General features: G+C 34.7%; 2 protein-coding genes and 1 long non-coding RNA gene across 6 annotated transcripts in view; 2 read left to right on the top strand and 1 right to left on the bottom strand.

Annotated features, from left to right (window-relative positions):
• Positions 1-53: 53 nt before the first annotated feature.
• On the top strand, positions 54-13,726 carry LOC106176018 (glucose-6-phosphate 1-dehydrogenase). 4 transcript variants are annotated; one of them, XM_087015478.1, is made up of 14 exons: positions 54-239; positions 2,918-3,071; positions 4,332-4,369; positions 4,686-4,794; positions 5,091-5,308; positions 6,265-6,426; positions 6,718-6,843; positions 7,216-7,309; positions 7,695-7,821; positions 8,124-8,213; positions 8,623-8,828; positions 9,375-9,544; positions 10,552-10,658; positions 12,184-13,726. In XM_087015478.1, exons 2-13 carry the CDS (start codon positions 2,970-2,972, stop codon positions 10,640-10,642), a joined length of 1,533 nt encoding a protein of 510 aa, XP_086871604.1. In that variant the 5' UTR covers positions 54-239; positions 2,918-2,969; the 3' UTR covers positions 10,643-10,658; positions 12,184-13,726. The 4 variants fall into 4 exon arrangements, with proteins under 4 accessions (XP_086871604.1, XP_013413677.2, XP_013413679.2 ...); XM_013558223.2 differs by lacking the exon at positions 54-239 and adding an exon at positions 2,362-2,720; XM_013558225.2 differs by lacking the exons at positions 54-239; positions 10,552-10,658 and adding an exon at positions 2,368-2,720.
• The window catches only part of LOC106150715 (uncharacterized), a 41,936-nt gene continuing 32,766 nt past the window's right edge, over positions 13,227-22,396 (bottom strand). Inside the window, exons 38-41 of the mRNA XM_087015254.1 lie at positions 16,706-16,848; positions 15,979-16,201; positions 15,387-15,563; positions 13,227-14,655 (exon numbers count right to left, since the gene is read on the bottom strand). Of these exons, the coding sequence (XP_086871380.1) occupies positions 14,466-14,655; positions 15,387-15,563; positions 15,979-16,201; positions 16,706-16,848 (733 nt within the window). The 3' untranslated portion in view covers positions 13,227-14,465. The remainder of the gene's footprint in view (positions 14,656-15,386; positions 15,564-15,978; positions 16,202-16,705; positions 16,849-22,396) is intronic.
• On the top strand, positions 17,992-19,096 carry LOC147761266 (uncharacterized). Its single transcript, XR_015335168.1, has 2 exons — positions 17,992-18,077; positions 18,752-19,096. It is a non-coding gene; the product is annotated as an uncharacterized LOC147761266 (long non-coding RNA).

Genomic DNA, 22,396 nt, shown 5'->3' with positions numbered 1-22,396 from the left:
ATGCTTCCACGTGAGATGCACGAATTCCGTCTAAATTTTAGACGAGCTTGACCTACAAACCTAATTTTCGTCACCCATTTTACACCACTGACACCGCAAACCAGGAACAAGTCACTTTATGAATTGATTTTGTAATAGTTGACAGTGTTAACGTGATTGACAGCTCAGGTGCTCCGTGGACCGAGGTTGTCACTTCATAACATTGGAATAAATCCGCTTATTTAATTGAGGTGCCGAAGGTAAGTGTGCTAAATGAAGATCGGCGCTACAGTAATTTAAAGCACCGGGTTACTAGTAAGAGTAGTATTTAATTATTTTTAAAATATTATTTTAAATTTGAAAAATCCCTTTTGCTCAATTTTGGACGATTCATAGTTAATCGGGATATTTACATTCATGCCTTGTAAATGACTTGCAGATAATTTGATTGTTTTCATGCTAAGGCTGCAGCACGATTTTAAAAGGCCAATTCAGACGCATTTCATATTTTGTTCAAGATGATGAGTAACACTTATTAAGTTACGTAACACTACTGCACCGTATCTATTCTGTGCACAGTGTCAGAATATGAATTACATTTTTTAAAACTTATTGGTTATGACAATTGTCAAACTGCATTTATTTTCTTATGATGTGAAACAGTACTGTATTTTTGAAAATGGTTGTTTTAATTTATTTTTAAAATACATGTACTTGGTACCGGCAAATGTAAAGGAAGTTGCCAGTATCCAAGCAATTTTTGTAAAGTTGCTGTTTAACATTACCTAGATGAATAGCCTGTATTCAGAGTATTGGTGCCTCCTAAACTGATTCAATATGTTAGCTTGTGAAAATTTGTAATTTTGATTAAAATTAATTTTCTTTAAGTAAGAAGACTCAAATTAAATATGGCCTTAAGAAATGTGAAGTTCATTTACCCCCCAATAAATACCTATTTCCTGTGTCTGTACATGTACAATGTACCAAATTATTCATAGACAATATTACAATTTCTTCTTGTAATATAATGCTTTACAATTTTTAAATTTTATTAAAAGAAACATCTCTTCATCTATGAGTATACACTGTGCTGTGAAAAATTGAGTTCTACTTGTGTGTGAGGTCTTACATTTTTGTGAAATTATTATATTGTCACATATAAAACTAATAAGACGCATCAGTAAACCCAGACAATAAAGTGTTTGTCCTCTCCTTTCACTAAGTCTGTATATAGTTATGAAGGGATAATAGCTAAGGTTTAACATAGCAATGTGGTGTGTTCAAAAGAATCGTGACTATGATAGAATGGGGATTTGGTGTCTTTGCACAGAAGGGGAGATTTGATGGCTTACACAGGACATTCTATTGTATTGATATGTCCATGTTAATAATTGCATTGCACACTTGGAATCTTGTATCAGGACAGGCACCTTTCTGATATACATAATTCAATAGACTGTTTGAATTAACCTAAGCCATAGATACTGTAACATCTGCTTTTTACTTGTACAGCAATCAGCCTTAATAAATGCAGTTGTTCATTCAATTTTTAGGAATTTAATTATTACATAAGGTCACTTTTTGTGTCTGTATATATATTCTGATATATTCTATGTTCTGTCCATGTAATTGTTGCTGTAGATGTTACGATCACTATCCAAAGTATTGGTTCACACCATTACTGCCAAAACATGTTTTGATTCATTCTAAATTCACTAAATTTTGAATAATATTTTCTAAATATTGTTTTATAAAAAGACAGGTTGGTTTTGCAGATCAGCATGTCTTAATTATGTTTACAAAAAAAGTTGAAGTTTTTTGTATATTTTTGTTTTCATCCTATTTGTAATTTTGAAACAATGAACTTTTCACTTTTAAAATGATTTCAATACTAATTATAGTAATTCATAAATGTGATAAACATTTCTGACAGTGTGTCAGCTTATTGCACTAGTATATATGTAATGATGACTTGCAAATTTTATGACAGAATCAGGCATGAGCATTACATGTGTGGTTTAAGGAAATGTGTACATTTATATCTCTGTGTATGTGTGTGCATTTGTGTGTGTATATATTGTATTTATGCATGTTTATCATGCATTGTCAAATATAAGTACTGTTCAAATATAAACAACTCTTTGCATGCAACAGAAATATTATCAAATATATTTCAGTAAGGACCTGTAAAGATCTTTTGTATATGAAAAAATGAAGCAAACAGTTAACCTATCCACCTGCAGTGTAATTATGTTCTTTTTTACTTAACGTTGCATAAATATTGAATACCATGACAAAGCAGAAATATTAGAAGGAAATTCAATGGTGCATAATAGGCGCAAAAGTTGTTTATTGTCTGGGCCTACAATATACTATAATAGTAGTTTCAAGTATAAAGACCCCAGTGTTGAGACTCTGAGGTTAACTGACAGTGTTGTTTCTGAGACTGAGTGTAAATTTGTACCTGAACTGTATCATTGCCTGTATTTAATTGTTATTTACCTTATGGCTTCATAGCACTCAATGTCTTATGTACAGTTACCAGTACTTATGGGGAAAGAGATAGAGGCAGTGAACTGCAAGGCCAAATGTGAGCCTAAACAAGATTTTTATAAGAGTCAACTTAAACAAGTGAGAACATTCTATGATACCAGAATGAACTGTGGACCACAAACTGTGCACACGAGCACACAATTGATACAGATATACATGCACCAAGTGGAGAAGAGATGGATAGTAATGTAAAATCAATTTGGAGACTGTCACTGTATACAGCTGGCCCTATATACAGCTGTGTGGAGTACAAAACCATGCAGAATGACCTTTCAATGCTGCTGAAAGATTTCATGTGAAATGTTAATGAATACGTAACTTAATTAAAATATCTAGAAAAACATATATAGTAAAGTCTGGCGTTTTCCCTTATTAAAATGTATAGGGAATACAGGAAGAAGCAGGGATTTAGCTCTGGACCCAGGCAACCCAGCATCATGAGCACCCAGATGAAAAACCCATTTGACTCCAAGGAGTTTCTAAAGAAGAGAACTTACAGCAATGACAATTCTTTTGCATTTGTTGTGTTTGGGGCATCGGTAAGTGCATTTATTTATTACTCTGTCATGTTCTTCTGTTCTCAGGTGAGTTTATAGATATTAGATGGGGATAGAATTTGCTATCAGCACATTGATTCATTGGAGAATTACCAAAAAGAAAGTTAATTTTATTATTATAATTGCTTAAAAGGATGCATTAAACATTGTAGTGAGATACATTTGTTAAATTGCCTGTAACAGTTGTTATTTGAGCCATGTATTGGCATACATACGTACACCAAAAATGAAAAGAATGTTTCTTAGTCAATATATTTTAGATGATAATGTTCTTAGAGATGCAGAACATAAGAAAAATACATTTGCATTAGTTAAGTGTTGATATCAGTGTAAAATCTTGGCCCGGTCCTCGACCGTGTGGTTGTAAATCAATTAGATTGCCATTATTTCTGGTAGTATTAACACATGGCGTAATGGAAGTGTTCAAGTTTATCTGGTTATGCAAATTTGCACTAGATATACATGTATCGGGTCATTACCCCCTATTAAATGTGTGACTATGTGTGTGTGTGTGTGTGTGTGTGTGTGTGTGTGTGTGTGTGCATGCATTCTGGCATTTGAAGCATGGCAAAGATCTTTCATTCTTCCCCTGTGGCCCCTCCCCACTTCAACTCCAATAGTAAAACCCTAGCTGCCTATGATCAGCACATTCTTTCTCCTAGACCATCTTTTGACAGTGAGTGAACCATAAAGGCGTGTTTACATTCAAGATTGGTTGACCCTTCTAAGTGACTATGTTCTCTATGGGCTGTTTGATCAAGCTTACTTTATACCATAGATAGAGGGTATATTCCCTCTTTTCTTCAGAACTAGTTGCATTCTATGCCCAACATCTGTTTTTTGGTTCTAAGCTCTTCAGATATAACTCTGTGCGCATATTTGAGAAGAAAATTTGAAACTTAAGTTATAAGATTGACATATAATTACGCATGTACTTTAAGACTGGAAATTTCTGACCCGGCCAGTATGAATTGTAGTATATTACCATGATAATTGTGGCAACTTCAGCACTGACAACATCTTTCTTTTTGTGAAACATTAGCTAAATATTCTACAACCATACAGTCTGAAAGTTAGGGTCACCTTTCTGGCAATAAAAAAATATTTGAATTTTACTATGGACTGTCATTGAACATTAGTCTTCACAACCTTTTGTCCATAAAAATCATGATAATTGGCATATGTACTATTGAACTTGACAAATGATTATGGCATTTAAAAAATATATTTTTTCATTTCTAGGGAGATCTTGCAAAAAAGAAAATTTACCCAACACTCTGGTAAGTGAACACTTAATAAAATTTGCAGAAATTCAGAAATATATAACTACGCGGTGGACGTGACATTGTTATACTTAAATGTGAGCAATCAGGTCAATAATGTATAAAATTAATGCAATTATACATTTTGTTGTATAAATGTATTTTTATGAGTGAGTTTCTGTACAAATGGAGTTTTGTATTCTGAGATGGTTATAGGTAAAGATCATAGATGTTCTGTGCATATATACCAACGAGGGGCTTGGAATCATTGCACTATATCAAATTGGTAATTTTTTCTGATCTGAGCATTGGTAGCATTTGTTTATATTTTTAGGGCTTTATTCAGAGATGACCTTCTCCCCAGCAATACATATTTTATAGGCTATGCAAGGTCCAAACTCACAGTGGATGCTATAAGGGAAAAGGCAGAGCCACATATGAAGGTATATCTCAGCACTCACTCTCTCTCTCTCTCTCTCTCTCTCTCTCTCTCTCTCTCTCTCAAATTTTGTAAAATGATCAATTACATCCTACATTTATCATCAAATATGACACATGGAGATGATAAGCCATCAGCTAATGTTGTCTAACTTTAGGAGGGAACAGCAGTGTTTATTTAATATCCTGGAATAACCTTTACACATGTGCAAAGTTAATATCCTGACAGAGGTCTTATTAAATTAATTTATATATGTAACTCAGTTACATGTAATTCAGTTACCATGAAAATTGCTCTTAGGTTGCTGACAGTGAAAGAGAAAAGGCAGCAGCATTCTGGGAGATGAATTCATATGTAGCAGGCTCATATGACAAAGCAGACGATTTTGTCAAACTTGACGAAGCCATTAAGGCCACTGAGATAAGTGCCCCTGCCAACAGATTGTTCTACCTGGCTCTCCCACCCAGTGTGTTTGCTGATGTTACCAGACTAGTGAAGGAGAAGTGTATGGCTCATGAGTAAGGGACCATCCCCAGCCCCTATCGTACTAACTTGGGTTCGATCTATTTCTGAGGGGATTCTCACTAAATTGCTATCAACTGAAGTGGCTTAGATGTCTGCCATGCCTACTGAAGCTGCTAGGGGGTAATTATCATTTAGCATCTTCAGTAGGCATGATAGACATCTAAGTTGCTTAAGCTGAGAGCAATTTAGTGAAAAACCCCTTGGAGATGGATTGATCCTGTTAGATTGATCTAGGCATGGGAACTCAGTCTAAGTTTCTCTCCCACCCAGTGCATTTGCTAATGTTACCAGACTGGTGAAGGAGAAGTGTATGGCCCATGATTATGTCTGGAAGACTGACCAGTAGAGATGAATGTCTTCAAAATTTTATCAGACACTTACAATTCACCACGAGATGGTTCTCTTCTACATGTACACTCCCTAAAAGTAGGCTTGTAATACAAATGTATGTAAACGAAGCCAGAGCAGTACTGCATTTGACTGATATCAATAGAATGATTTGATTTTGATGGAAAATTCAAAATGCAGACAATGCTCAGCAAGTATGATAATTTATTTTCACAATGAGATTAACACTTACAATAAAGACATCTATAAGTCGTCACTCTTTCAATTGGGGGACTGAATATTCTGTAATAGAGTGCACCATTTTACTTGCAAAGTATTCTTTTATATTCCGTTTGGGCAAGGAAATGTATTAGTAGTAAAAGCCAGGTTATGGGCTATTAAAATAAAAATTATTGCATAAATCATTTGAAAAATGAAAAACTTTAATTTTGCAAAAGAATTACTAATAAATTTAGTATAAAACATCTTCAAAAAATCTAAATAAAAAAACAAACTTTGAAATATGAGTGAACTTACTTCTAGCAGCAATATCATCTGTCATCATATTTTAAATCAGCGTCTGCTGTTCTTTTCACTCCTGTAAATTCAATATCTGTTTCAGTGGAGCTTGGAGCCGTGTGATCATAGAGAAACCATTTGGCAAGGATCTGGAGAGCTCGGACAAACTGTCTAATCATGTGTCTTCTTTGTTCACGGAAGATCAGATCTACAGAATAGACCATTATCTTGGGAAGGAAATGGTGCAGAATCTCATGGTTCTCCGGTAAGTGATGGGCTGGTTTAATTTTGTCACCTCTAATACATTGAAATAAGAGTGCAGACAACTCATGTGAAGTTAAGAATATACTGGAATTTTTTCTTTGTATGTGAAACTGTATTATGTCATCAAAAGATATATACTAGGAAATACAAAAATTTATTGTAGATATTATTATCCAGAAAAAATGTTTACTAGAGTACGTACAGTGCTGTTTTTAAATAGGGGTGAAGCAGTATCAAAATATATTTTCTCACATATTTTCCTTCACTGGAATATATATTTTTCTCTTGTCAGGTTTGGCAATCGCATATTTGGCCCACTTTGGAACAGGGATAATGTCTCGGCTGTGGTGATCTCGTTCAAGGAACCATTTGGTACACAGGGAAGAGGAGGGTATTTTGATGAGTTTGGAATTATAAGGTACCTGAAGGCAAATTTATGATAAAATATTAGGTAGAAGTCATGTGGAAATCCTTTGAACAACGTGGGTACAGACATTACACTTTGTATTATAATTGCATTTTTGTGACTTTTGCAGGCACAATATTTAATATGTAGAATTGTGTCATTTGTTTCAGAATGTTGATTTCAAAGTAATTGATGATAGGCTTTTTGAAAGGTGAAGAAGATGAAGGATGTTCAAAAAAAAAAAAAAGAAAAAGCGATGTCTTTTAAGAATTTATGTGGATAGTATAAAATGAAATATGTTTTATTTATTATATGACAATTTTATATTGGTAAGAACTAAAATAACTTTCTTACTGATGAAAACTGCCTATTGTTTCTGTACAGAGATGTGATGCAGAACCACCTGCTCCAGATTCTGTGTCTAACTGCCATGGAGAAGCCAGCCACCACCAATGCTGAAGATATTAGAGATGAAAAGGTGAACAAATGGCCTCTTCTGCATGTACTCCCAAATTGTATACATATTTTGAATCTGTAACACATTTTTAAATTAAAATTTGAATGAGAATTTATATTCACACACTAAAATTCTTTGGTTTGGTTATGGTACAAGATCCATTGTGATAAACAGTTGTAAATTGAATCATTCTAGGAAATATGACATGATAGCTGTTACTCTTAATGATAAAATTTTGAGATCTTTGTCTATTCTTTTTAGATATCCTTCTAATGAGAACTACTGGGAGCATTAGTCAGTAATTGTCAAACAATCACAATACGTTTTCAGCCCATCTTAATCTTTGACCACTTGAAGAAATCCATTCATATATAAAATAAAATTGTCTGTGTTTATATTACCACAGGTGAAGGTGCTAAGGAGCATTTCTAAAATCAAGATGGAGGATGTGGTTCTAGGCCAGTATGTAGGTGATCCCAATGGCGAGGGGGACGCCAAGCTGGGGTATCTGGACGACCCCACCGTACCCAAAGGTGAGTGGCATCAAATAATATTGGACTGTAAGCACATTGGCTGTACCAGTTAAGACTTGGTTGGGTAGATTGGATGAAAAAGAGGGGATGCAATGGTAGTTGAAGGATGTTAATTTGATTACATTCAAGTTTCTTAATTGATTATTCGACAATCTGTTTACAAAAAAATGAAAGGGGCAAGAGTACTGACATTTTAAATATGATACTGGATATTAAAGATTAATGTCAGTAATTATAGTAATAAGAAAATTATCTTTTCGAAACAGTTCATGCTATGATTTTCTCTGCTCTCTGTGTTGCAGGCTCCAGGACCCCCACCTATGCTGTGGCAGTGCTGTATGTGAGAAATGAGAGGTGGGATGGAGTGCCTTTCATTATAAGGTGTGGCAAAGGTGAGAACTGCTTGAAGTACTCTTTGTATAAATTGTGAAACTAACCCAACCTTCCCCCCTCAAAAAAAAAATGAAATTTATACTTTTTCTCTGCTTTAGAAAGTTTTAGAATAATTTCATATTTATGATATAATTTTTAAGAATTGCTCTTCTAAAAGAACTTGACAATGCTTATTGATATTTCCAAATTTTTAATTTTAACAAGCAGGATACGGCTTGTTTTCTAAATAAGAAACTGAGTCTTACTTTCTTTGTGTTGCCAAGTAAAAAAAAGAAATAATTGAAATATCAATTTATGCTTGTCTTCTTTTTTTTTTTTTTTTCAAACTAACTTGTAAAAATAAAGTACAACATTTTCACTGTAACCTCAATTTGTCACTAAATGACATGCATGGCTTTATAATTTCAGCCCTCAATGAAAGAAAAGCAGAGCTACGCGTGCAATTCAGGGACGTCCCTGGAGACATATTTAATGGGGCCACTCAGAGAAATGAACTGGTTCTCAGAGTCCAGCCAAATGAGGCAGTATACATGAAGATGATGACCAAGAAACCTGGGATTGGCTTTGAGTGTGAGGAGACAGAGCTGGACTTGACATACGGAAGTAGATATAAGGTAGTGGTTTGAGTGTGAGGAGACAGAGCTGGACTTGACATACGGGAGTAGATATAAGTTGGTGGTTTGAGTGTGAGGAGACAGAGCTGGACTTGACATAGGGAAGTAGATATAAGGTAGTGGTTTGAGTGTGAGGAGACGGAGCTGGACTTGACATACGGAAGTAGATATAAGGTAGTGTTTTGAGTGTGAGGAGACGGAGCTGGACTTGACATACGGAAGTAGATATAAGGTAGTGGTTTGAGTGTGAGGAGACAGAGCTGGACTTTTGGAAGTAGATATAAGGTAGTTTTTTTAATATGTCAAGAGACAGTGACTGTGATTTGGCTACAATCTGATAAGTTGTTGTCAGTGTGATGATTTTTCCTTATAAACACTATGATTCAAGATGGGAAGATATACTTACTAGTAAAGGTTTGCTTGTAAATAAATATGATATGATATTACTTGGAGAGGATTAAAATTTTGTTTGAAAGCATTACTTATGGAAAAACATGCTAATATGCATAGATTAGGTGTATTTATTTAGTTTATTTGCTTTCCCAGGATGCCAAGCTACCAGATGCATACGAGCGCCTGATTCTAGATGTCTTCCATGGCAGCCAGATTAATTTTGTCCGTTCTGATGAATTGGCTGCGGCATGGAAGATATTTACTCCCTTGCTGCACACCATTGAGAGGCAGAAGCAGAAGCCCATTGATTATGTTTATGGAAGGTAACATTTAAAAAGACTATCTGATTTATTTGATATTTTTTTTAGCTTTTTTCCAACTCTTATTGAAGTTAGTAGTTAGAATGCATGTTGTGACCAACTTGTCAGTCTACAGTTAGCTGGATATATGAATTTTATTTCGTAACTATTATTATAATTTTAAATTACAATATAAATCTTTGTCATTCTATAAGCATGTATTGATTTGCTTGTTCTTTGATATACCTTTTTATCTACAATTTCTCTACTTCCTGGTAAGGTTTGCATTTCTTTTTAAATGTTTCAAGACCCAAGTTTTTTGTAGTTGTAGCTTAATCTTTGACTTTGGGAGCAGTGTGTTATAATATTGCACAGCCCACATTAACCTTTGAGCTAACTCAAACATTTTTACTTTGGTTGACAGGCTTGAAATTAATTTCAATTTGTTTGAGCCATTTTGGTTTCAAATTGATTAAATATCCATGGTTTTTCATCTTTTTTTAAGTGACTCTTTTGTTTATTGAATTTTACTACTCTTTTTAAAAGATAATATGCACAAAGCACTTGACCAAAACTTAACATTCTGAAATGTGCCAAAATGCTGCAACACAGTAATTCTTCACACTACTGAGTTACTGGGAGAGAGAGGCTGGGGAATTTATTTTAAGTTCATTTTGATTTTTAAAAAAATGCAAAAATTCCCTAATAGTGGATAGTAAAAGGAAAAATTTTAGAAAGTTAAAAAAAAAAAAACTAATATTCAATGAACATACAAGCTGCACAAGGTTCAGTTGTTTCTAACATACATTATAATGATAAGTTTAACTTTGTTTTATGGAGACAATATTCATTCAAGAGGTTGTCTCATTCTTCTTTTATTCATTTTTTTTTTACATTTTTTATTTTCATTTTTCATAAATTCGGTTACTCTGATGGGAGCAGATTAATGTGCCTATTGCATCTACAGGGGCTTTTATTTTCAATCACTCTTTAATCCTGTTTAGACCAAGTTTGCTTCCTTTTAACTTCAGCCGAGGACCACCCCAGGGAGATGAGCTTTGTGCCCGCGTAGGGTTTAAATACACTGGCACTTACAAATGGAAACAAGAAAGTGCTCTTTAAGTGCTTTGCATTCAAGGTCTGGTTAATACTGTTAGTTGTAGCTACTAAGATTGGGTGTTCTTTGTAGTCTTAACATGCACTGGACTGGGGTGTCATCATCTTCTATTAACAGCTTGAGAGCAGGTTGGCTATGCATATGCTGCTATAACTCCAGCATGGACATTATTTTACCAGAGCTGGTCCTGCTATTATTTTAATCAAAATTTTATGTTTTATTTATACACAAATTTGCAGTGATACAAAAGTTCTTAAAAGATGCAAAATGTATAAATTAATTTGCTGCATTCAACACAATGCCACAGGCCAGTGTGTCCAGTTTAGCTGTTAGTTGTAGCAGCAATAGCACCATCAACCCTGCACATAGCTCTTCTAATTTAAAACCTCTTTATGTTGACTGAATTGTTAAAGCTCACAATTTTTTGCTTGGAAAATCTAATCTGCAGCTTTTTCATAAAGCCATGTAGTTATTAACTGTAGATTGTTTTATATTTATAAAGAACACAACAAATTTATTGCCATGCAGTAGCAATTAGCTACCAGCAGCGTGGCTTGATGAAGCAGGCACAGCTTGTTACTGCACACTTTATAGTAATCATGTTAGTTCAGCTAATATTCTAAAAATAGTAATTTGAGATTTGAAATTTCAGCAAATCTTAAATTGATGTTGATTTACTAATTACAGTGTGCATAAGATGTTTCTTTGTTGCTTTAAACACCATAACTGCTGCAAACTCCACAGAACCTTTATTTTAATGATTATCTTCATATTAATATTTATTTCCAGCTCTTGAAAATCATGCATGATTGTAATTTGGTTAAATGTGATTGCTCAGTGAATACCATAGATCAAGGATCAATTTTTTATGAGGCACTTATCTAAAGAGTTGTTTAATCATTGCACCTGCTAATCAAGAAGTTATGGTACTAAATTTTAAATAACTTTTTGATTTGGTGTTGGACCCTCCCCCTCCCTTCCTCATCAGGTGGACAGTGATGATAAAGATTTTATGTTGTGTTCACACCAGGAATAATTTAGACCAGGGAGTTATGGTAAACATGGTGCATGTAATTATCAGGCTGTATGATGCAGTGTAGTCACTGTCTGGTCTAAGTTAGTCCTGATGTGAAGACGGACTAAAGTTTACTTGAAGTTGATGTTTTTAATTATAGCTGGTATTTGTATATTTTCAAATTCTTAATTACTGATAAATTAAGCCTTACATGTGTTTTGGGTTTTTGGTAATATATTTCAATGATGTGTCCAAATGATGTAGTACTTGTTAAAACAACGATTGAGGACTTATTCTCATGCTTAAAGCTTTTTAGCTCCTGCACAGCTCTGCGTTCATATCATAAAACATGTCAGCATCTTTGTGTCATGTGCTTTAAATGGATTGCACAGCTTATTTACATATTAGTCAGATATGTCATACACACCATACAGATATATGTATTGGGTTCTATCTAGTCCAGTATAACAAATGCAGCTTAATAATGAAAATTTCTTAACTCTTCTTTAAAAAACATTCTTCTCTTTTCAGCCGTGGACCTGCAGAAGGTGATGCCCTCTGTCAGAGAGTAGGTTTTAGATACAGTGGGACTTACAAATGGGTGCCGCCATCACCACTCTGATGAACAATTTATCATTTGGCCTGAATATTTTATTTATTGATATGTTGAGCTTAACATTATAGCACTCAAAATGCCTGTATCTTTCTTTTTATCATACTTCCTAAAAATATGTGAAAACTGATGAGAAAGATTATTTTTTCAAAAAAAGAAAAGAAATTTTATAAGTGTGTAGGTTGGCAACAGTGAGGGCAAACTGTACATATCAGTGCACTTAGAATCTCTGATCAGAAACGCACATTTTGGAGGGGAATCAACAGTAGCAGTCATGGTCATTGAAACTATCATCTAATCCATAAGAACAATCCATAAGATTTCAGTAAGTCAACTGATTAAGTTTAACTAAAATATTAATAGATAATTCAAAAAGTTGAAACAGAAAAAAGAAAGTGTAAATACAACATGCAAACCATATGTTTTAAATTCACGAGATGTCTTTTCTTTTAAAAATGTCTATGATTAAAATTAAATGTGCTATCAAATTTAATTTGATTTGTAATTAGACTAAGATTGACAGAGATACTGGTAGCTGATTGATGATTGTCAAACATTCAAGTGATTCCCACATTACTCAAAAATGTGAGATGCCCTTTGAATTTTTCAATTTCAGCTGAAATTATGTAATACAGCATACTTTAATATGGTAGAATAATATTATTGAGCACAGTTAATCCTACCATCTTTTAAGTTACAGTGATATCGAGGCTATGTGCTGATAAGTTTTGCTAATTTTTTAGCTTATGCCAATATTTGATTTCACTATCAATCGCTATATTATGTTATGAATTTAATAATTTATATCTGTAAATTTTGCATACAGATAGAAGTTTTACAAGATTGTAATGATTTAGTATTTTGATTAATGGTGAGATATATATATTCAAGAAGTTTGAAACAACCTTATTGTAAAGGTTATTATTATGTAACTGTTGTGAAGTTTAATTTCATAACAGCATTTTTTTTTTCTGAATGAAAATGGCTAATTTTACTGATAACATACTTTTTAAAAATTTGCAACATTTAGGTCTTTGTTTACCTTGAATGGAAGCAATCTCTTGGTGTCATTTTTACCTAGAAAACAGTTTGAAATTTTGATAGTATTTGTTATGAATTGTAGCTGAATTCAGCAGGTTCTATTGGAAATTGCCAATGTATAGTATGAATACATACATGGTGCCAGTACCTATTAAGTAAAGTACATGTTCATTATACAACTGGCAAATATAACAAATTTATAACTTGAATTAGCTGAAGCTCAAGCATATGCATTATTATGTCTAATAGATTGTAGATAATTATCAGCAGCAACGTCATGTTTACAGTTGACATAATGTTGATGTTACTGTTATGTCCTTTGCTAGATGTTTTACATAACAAAAACATTTTATAGACACAAATGTTGTATATATTTGGATAATGACAATAATATTTATACATCACAAGCAAAAATATCAACTTTGAGTTTACATTCAAATATCCATTACTCTTATTAAAACATTGACTGTAAAACAAAATGTTGTTAACTAAAAATAACTTGATCACAGTTTTGCACATTCTTTCAATGTAGAACTACAACATCACAGATCTCTCAATATACTATACCAGCTACTGTTTACACAAACAGTAGACAAAAACAAACACAACATAGCATCTAAACAACACAACTAACTGTACGCTTTGTCACATAACATTCTTTGCTATCACAAATCTTTTTTTAAATAATTATAAAAGTTTACATACTTACAGCTCAGAGTCTACAATAAAAATGCTGGCATATAAAAACTATGCATGATGGGTTCTCAGGCATATGGCACTTGGTCTAAAGTATTTTCCCACACTTTACTCCAACCCTCCAACTATTCTGAACCTTTTGTGTATTCTAGTTTCATTCATTTGCTACAAACTTGATGGCTTGAGCAAAATATGCCATTCAGACATTTTGGGCAAAGTATGATAATGGAAGCTGTTCCTGCATAATTCAAGTTTAGCTGCCAGTTTTCCTTACTACGCTATGCTTGATAAGGTCAACTACTGGCGCTTGTTTGCTATATTTGGTCTTACAAAAAAAAAAAAAAACAATTTCATGTCACTCAATCATCTAATTTCAGAGCCACTGTGTGGCTTTGTCGGTGTTGTGTTACATTGCACAGGAAGTCTGCTATTTCACCAACAGAGCAACAATCTCATCTCCTTGTTAGAAGTGTAAAGGCAGGGAGGTGTACTCCGCCAGGTGAGCACGTGACACTCTGTCCCTGTCCCTGGCTGGTTTGGGCAGGATCCTCTTTGACTGCTCGGGAAACCTCTGCTTCAGAAGCTGTTCCTCCAGTGGAGTAGGAGTGGTGTATGGTGACCTGCGCTTAGGATGGTTGATGAGAATATAGCGACTGCAATGAAAGAGAAATTGCATATTTCAGTCTTTGGGTGCTTTCCCAGAGATTTAGATCGATCTAAAGATTAAGTTTTAGATCGACCTAACTCCCTGGGGGTTCACGCTAAATTGCAGTCAGCCGAGCGGGCACCATAGTTAATTACCCCCTTACAGCTTTTAGTAGGCGGGACAGACGCTTAAGCCGGCCAAGCTGACAGTAATCTAGTGAGACTCCCCACAGGGATAGATCGATCTAAAAATCTATGGAAATGGGGTGTTTGATGCATCAACAATATAAAGTCACATGCTAAGTTCTTATTGTGCATTAAAGTCTGCAATGATTTAGAAATTAAATTGAGAGAAGAAGTGCCTGTAAAGCATGTTTTGCTTCACTTAGAAAATCTCATTTCTGATCATTAAAATTTTATACTTGATAAATACATTTGAATCATTAGGTACAAACTGTATCAATAATTACATATTTATAAAATACCCTTCCTTTTTTCTTAATAAGTCATAATATTAAAATGGTTTATATATCAGTAATGATATAATGTTGAAGATCACTTGATTACACAAAGCAAATTAATAAGCTATCAATGACCATTCATTGACAACTCTAAACTGACTTAAATATATTATGGGAAGTGCAGAAATGGGGTTTTTAAATTAGGATGACAATCAAGAATTCAAAGCAAAGTTGAGAGTCCAGTTGATGTTTTCTACAAACAAATTCAAGGTTCCCACCTGCACTTGCTGGGTATGGACCGCGTAGTGGACTGGGGTCGGACAAAGATGGCAGACCCCTGACGCTGGCCTCGCTCTGGCCTGTGGTGGGCACTCTTGGCCCTAGCATCAAACTGCACTTCCTTAGTTCTTGTGGTCTGGACTGGCAGCTGGGGGGCTTCACTGCTGATCCGTATCCTGGGGAGAGGAAATACTTGGCTATAGTCATGTGTCATTTGGGTAATTTCATGTATGAAATGAATCTCAGCAAAATTTATACAAATGGATACAGAACTGCACACATTAGAAAAACATTCAAAAGTCAATATCAGGATTAACATATTAATATACATCATACTGCCATTCAGTTAAGTTTCAGTGGAAACTATTTCATGAGTTTTGCAATTATATTTTATGTTACAGTACTAATAGGTAGTATGTTTTTTTAAATCACTCTGTATATAATTAATATAATACACTAATATCATTCAATAAAAAATTATATCAGAAAATATTTTTGAAGAAATACAGGGTGACATGGGGAAATGATCAATAATTCAATATGACCCTCACAAATCACTCAGCAAGCCATATAAATAGGTGGTACAAATACCTGAACGGTCTCTCAGCACTAAGTTCTGCCTTGTCCATTTGTGGCACTGGCTGGACAAAGGCTGTCTTGGGGGTGGTAGGGGGCACCTGCTGACCACCACCTCGCCCCTGACCAGCAGGAGCACTTTTACTGCGGTCACTCCCCCTGGTGGTGGACACGGGGGTGTTGGCACGTTCCACGTGGAACAGATGCATGGCAACCTCGGCCGCTCTGGACGCACGATCTGAGGAGAGAAGACAAAAATATGTCAAGATGGCTTGTAAAATTGCGAAGATGCATGAACTAGGCATTTCTGCTGTCTGTCTACTCATTTGATAAGAACTTACAACTTTTCTTTGGATGTACAGCACATTTTAAACAAATATTTCCATCCTCCTAATTTACCATACATACATATGTCTTTTTTAAAATGATTTGCTCGTTAAGAGAGTTTGACCTTTTATAAAATTATCACATTGTCATTACTTATTATGAATCCAAACCATGAAAATTTCAGGGAAATTATCAGAACCTCATTATTAGATAATTTCAATAACTAATGAGACATGTAAGAACACATCTTTGCCACAACATTACATCCACACAATGTATGATCTCCTATGGACCTAAAATACTAACATACTCATATAAATAATATCTGTATGCTCAGCCATCACAGCAGACATTCATGTTCACTAATGATTTTTCTTATATCATTACAGTATAACAAGAATAACACAATTCTTACTTTGACCATTCAAATGTGGCTGATCACAATTATGGTGGCCTAAAAGTGCTTTCCTCTTTTGTTTCTGCCTCAGGTCCAGCAGCTGTCTTCTCTCTGCAGCACTCTGACTTCTCAGCTGTCTCTGCATCTTCAGCAGCAAGTGCCTGTAACATGTATGATGTATACAGTGACACTGCAATAACACTGCAGTAAGATGTAAATAAAAATAGTGAGAAAACCTCAAAGATGACTGCAGCACTCTAGTTGGTTAGTGTCTCAGCATCTTGAGTAATATGGATCCTCACAGACTAAACCTGCATCTCCTAGAGTGCATTCCCAGAGATTTAGATTGATCCATCCGATCGACCTAACTCCCTGGGGGTTCACGCTAAATTGCAGTCAGCCTAGCACACATGACAGTTAATTACCCCCTTACAGCTTTTAGTAGGCCGGACAGACGCTTAAGCCAGCTAAGCTGACAGTAATCTAGTGAGACTCCCCACAGGGATAGATCGATGTAAAATCTGTATGAATGGGGTCCTAGATCATTTACATCATTATCACACTGTTTAGCACTCAAACATCAACAGAGCTGAACTAATCTGTGTAAAACCTTTCAATGCCTGATCCTAGTTTAACTTTTTTTTCACAAAGAGTATACCACATTTTTCAGATCTTGGATTTTCTTTACTAATATTCTTTACCAATTTTATTTAATTTAAAAACTAAAAGCCTACCTGTACAATAACGTCTGATCACCTACATGTATGATATACACACATAGATGGATTAATTTTCTAATTCAAGGGCTGTAATCCAGGTCAGTGCCCTAACACAGTTCTTTTGTCAGTTTAAACCTCACTAGAAGTTGTTACATTGTTACAGTGGAGAAGCATAATACTTAATTGTGTTTGTGTTTATACACACGCGTAAACAATATTCTATAAGAAAAGGTCATTTGAGATGCATGCTTACAAACAAACAAATACGCCACTGGTCACCTTTGTGAGAGCAGACCTGGCTTTAGACTGTGATGTATAATGAAGGTGTTTACGTTGTCTCAGTATTTCACACCAATATTATAAAATGTCAGTATTGTCCAATCATCAGCTGATATTTGTTAAGTGAGAGAAGAGAGATTGGGCCACAACTACTGTCAGAAGGGCAACTTTGAATCACTGAGCAGGAATACGACAAAGAAGAGTTTACCATTTTAATACATCGCATTTTACAAATGTCTAAAAACAGTCTGATAAGACACTAATAAGTTACTGGGAGTGATAAGTTACTGGGAGAGATAACGGCTGATGACATCACGGCGGTGCACAGAATTCCCGGTCGGCAAGGGTCTCCCCGGCCAATTCTAATGCATGTTAAAAACACGGAAATCAAGGTACGTATAATGCGGAGTAGATCTACCTTGAAAAGGCATGACAAAGGTGTTCGGCTGGCTGACGATATCACCAAGCTAAACGCTCAATTACTGCAGCGCCTAAAGGAAAACGAGCAAATTGAACAGTCGTGGTTTTATAATGGGAGCGTGTACGGTAAAGTGAAACACACTGGCCAGAGAATGAGATTTTCTATTGACGATGACATTGACAAGAAAGTTAAAATAAGAAAATAAAACATTAAACCAAATATATTTTGATTAAAAACCAATATATGATGAGTTACATTCCATTCTCCTTCTATACAAATATGCTTTATTACTTAAGGAGGAGATTGGATCTAGTGGAAACTATATGAATTCTCTCTTGATACTGGTAGGTGATACATTGTTTAGTAGTTTACGTACCCCCTTGTATACTGCTACAGTCTGGAGGTACGACTGTGCCAGTGGTATAGAAACTATATGTCATTTCTCTAGATTACTATGTGTTCACTGTTTACCTCTCTGAAAGACCTGATATATATGAAACTTAGTGGATGTATGTAAAAGAGTAACGGATGGCTTTACTGCAGCCTGAACTCATTACGCCAATTCTTAAAAAAAAAAAAAATCTACACATACGAAAATGAGATTGTGTAAATATTGGATAATTACATGAACATTGTTTTTTGCAGAGACAGAGGGGTTTTCCTGTTTGTACTGTATGTAGTCATGCTATCATTCGCAGGATAGGCAACAGCTGTCCGAAGAGGAGGCCTCCTGATATATGTGTTTACCACTCAGTGTTGTACCTTTAATGTTTGTCTGTGGTGTCGATTTGTGTGAATGGGTGAATGTATGTGTTTATAATTACGTGTTGATAATGCCTAGACTACTTGCGGAAGTATCGTCCTTTTTATTGGTTAAATATTTATTATTAGATTCTAAGTAATGGTTAAAATAGTAAGTCTGAATTGTCGAGGACTCAGTAGCAATATGGTGAAAAGGAGAGATATTTTTCATAAATGCAGGTCCAAATATGACATCGCTATATTGATTGATACTCACAGTGAGAAGAAAAACGAAAGCTTGTGGAAAAATGAATGGGGTGGGGACGCGGTTTTTTGTTCACTAACTAGTTGCAAAAGAGGTGTTGGCATCTTATTCAAATCTTCCTTTGACTTTAAAATCCACAAAGAGATTAAAGATCCTAGAGGTAGTTACCTATTACTAGACATTGAAATTCAGGGCACGAGACTCACGCTAGGCGCTATTTATGGACCAAACAATGACGATCCGTCTTTCTTTAAGGAGATCCAAAATAAAATTGAAGTAATTGGAAATACCTCAATAATACTTGGGGGGGACTGGAACGTACCACTTGATTACATAACTGACACCGATAATTACCTACACAACAACAACACAAAGGCAAACCGAGAAATTGTCCGCATAATGGACAGTTTGGATTTAATTGATATCTGGCGAGAAATGAATGCGGAATGTAGAAAATTTACGTGGTTTGGACCAAATAAGAAAAAAAGCAGACTTGACTATTTTTTTATTTCTTCTGATTTACAAGACATAGCTGTTGCTGCTGGCATGGATTTTGCTTATAAATCAGACCACTCTCCAGTAAACATGAAGATTAATTTTATTCAAATTGAAAGAGGAAGGGGGACGTGGAAATTCAACAACAGTCTGTTAGGCGATTGGAATTATGTAAACTTAATTAAAAAAACCATAAAAGAAGTGATAAAGCAGTACAGGACAGACGATAATGAAAACGTGGAAATGGCAGAATTTAATATTGACGATTGTTTACTATGGGAAACCTTAAAATTTAGTATTAGAGGTGAAACGATTAAATACGCATCCTATAAAAAGAGAGAAGCAGAAAAAGAAGAAAAAATAATAAGTGAAGAATTGAACAAATTGTATGACTCTCTAAACAACAGAGACGATGAGACTATTCGGTTGGCAATTCGGGGAAAAGAAGATGAATTGAAAAGTATACGTGACAAAAAAATTGAGGGGATTATTTTAAGGGCAAAAGCAAAATGGAAAGTAGAAGGAGAAAAAAGTTCAAAATATTTTCTTAATTTAGAAAAAAGGAATTATTGTGAGAAATCGATATCTAAATTGAGGAGGAAGGACGGAAAAGAAATAACAAATATTCACGATATCTTAAAAGAACAAAAAAGCTACTATAGCGATTTATACCAATCAAAAGACACTCTAATGGATAACGTCCATAGTTATACCTTTTTCAATGACGAAAATCCATTTATTAAAAAACTTCCAGAAGAAAAAAAGATTACTATGAATGGCTCTCTGTCCCAAACAGAATGTCTCAAAGTACTTAAGAAAATGAAGAATGGAAAATCTCCTGGTTTAGATGGCTATACGGTAGAATTCTATAAATTCTTTTGGACTGATCTTAAAGAGCCTCTGCTTAGGTCACTGAATAAATCCTTTGAGGTACAGTCAATGTCTACATCTCAACGCCAAGGTATAATCAAGTGTATACCAAAAGAGGGGAAGGAGAAAGTATTCCTTAAGAATTGGCGTCCAATTACTTTGCTGAATGTTGATTACAAACTTGCTTCTGCTTGCATAGCAGCCAGAATTCAATTACACATTGACGATATAATCTCTTTTACACAGGCTGGATTTGTTAAAGGTCGGTATATAGGCGAATGTTCCAGAACTATTCAAGATATCATCCATAAAACAGAAAAAGATGACATTTCAGGAATTTTATTAATGCTAGATTTCGAAAAAGCTTTTGATTCTGTAGAGTGGGCATATATTTTGCAGTGTCTTAAATTTTTTAATTTTAGTGAAGATATTCAAAACTGGTTCAAAACCCTTTACTCCAATGTTTCCACTGCAGTGGAAAATAATGGACATCTAACAGAATTCTTTAATGTCAGTCGGGGTGTTAGACAGGGTGATCCTCTGTCCCCTTACATATTTATTATCTGCATAGAATTGCTCAGCGCGGCGGTCAAATTTGATCCAAACATAAAAGGGATCTTACTGAATAACTCAGAATACGTCATTACACAATACGCAGATGACTCTACGCTTCATCTAGCAGATGATAGAGAGTCATTGAATGCAGCTCTGGATATGCTAGAATTGTTCTCTCAATGTTCAGGATTGAAAATAAACTTTGAAAAAAGCCAGGCTGTTTGGATTGGAGCAAAGCGCTGCTGTGGTGAGGAGTATCAAACCTCTAAAAGTATATTTTGGAATCATAGTGGGAAATTTAAACTACTGGGTATTTGGTATAACCTAGCAAAGGATGACATTTATGAAGAAAATTTTAAAGAAAAATTACATTCCATCAAATCGTTGTTAAATGATTGGTCGTTCCGTCACATTTCACTCCTAGGTAAAGTAACTATTTTAAAATCCTTGGCACTCCCTACCATCATCCAAATATTAACTGTCCTTCCTATGCCTGCTGATCTTTTTTTTAAAGATTTGGAGCAAGTTTTTTATCGCTTTATTTGGAACAGTAAAATAGATAAAGTTAAGAGAAATGTTATGATTAATTCTTATGAAAACGGTGGATTAAAGGTCCCCAAGGTGAAATCCTTCTGTAAAGCTCTTAAATTGATATGGCTAAAGAAATTGGTAAATCCACATAATTATTCTTCGTGGAAAACTCTTTTGATGGATGAGATTGCGGAAATCGGGGGAATTGACGTATTGCTACTTCCCTCGAAGGGCCTACAGTCTATACGCAATATTAATATACTAAATACTTTCTGGAAAGAGATTTTGGGAATATGGGCTTCTGTGCAAGAATTTTCTACTACTTCTCCGGATGATATCCTAGCACAACCTTTATGGGGAAATGATCATATTAAGATCAATAAAAAGATAATCTTCTATAAACCTTGGTTTCGAAAAGGAGTGCTTTACGTTAATGACCTGATTGATAATACTGGTTCAGTAAAAAGTCTAGACGTTTTTTGTGATGAATATAATATAGATTGTAATTTCCTTGACTATCAAGCCATCATCAGCGCTTTACCTTCTGCCTGGAAAACTGTTATAAGAGGGTGTCAAAAGAATCTTGCAGCAATAACAAATAAAAATCTCGTATTATTAAAATCGAAAAACAAATTAACGAAACTCTTTTACCCGAAATTTATTTCGGATAAGGAAGCAATACCTCTTAACATCCATAATAAGTGGATGGAAAAGCTGAACATTGATTTTCCAAGTGAAAAGTGGAAGCTAGTTCATGCATTGCCCTTTCGAGAAACCAATGATCATAAACTTCTCACATTGCAATTTAGAATTTTACATAGAATTTATTTTAC

Source organism: Lingula anatina, chromosome 6 (genome assembly GCF_051362555.1).
Source record: "Lingula anatina isolate TDL-2025a chromosome 6, LinAna3.0, whole genome shotgun sequence".
Lineage (NCBI taxonomy): Eukaryota > Metazoa > Brachiopoda > Lingulata > Lingulida > Lingulidae > Lingula > Lingula anatina.
The sequence above is the reverse complement of the archived record's forward strand: the minus strand, read 5'-3'. Positions and strand labels throughout refer to the sequence as shown.

What these genes read in the sequence shown, in the direction of transcription:
- LOC106176018 (XM_013558223.2), top strand. Translation starts at nt 2,503, where the DNA reads ATGTCTTATGTACAGTTACCAGTACTTATGGGGAAAGAGATAGAGGCA. An exon ending in GATGAGTTTGGAATTATAAG is followed by an intron (nt 6,844 to 7,215) that starts GTACCTGAAGGC and finishes GTTTCTGTACAG; the next exon opens with AGATGTGATGCAGAACCACC. An exon ending in ATTGATTATGTTTATGGAAG is followed by an intron (nt 9,545 to 10,551) that starts GTAACATTTAAA and finishes TTTTAACTTCAG; the next exon opens with CCGAGGACCACCCCAGGGAG.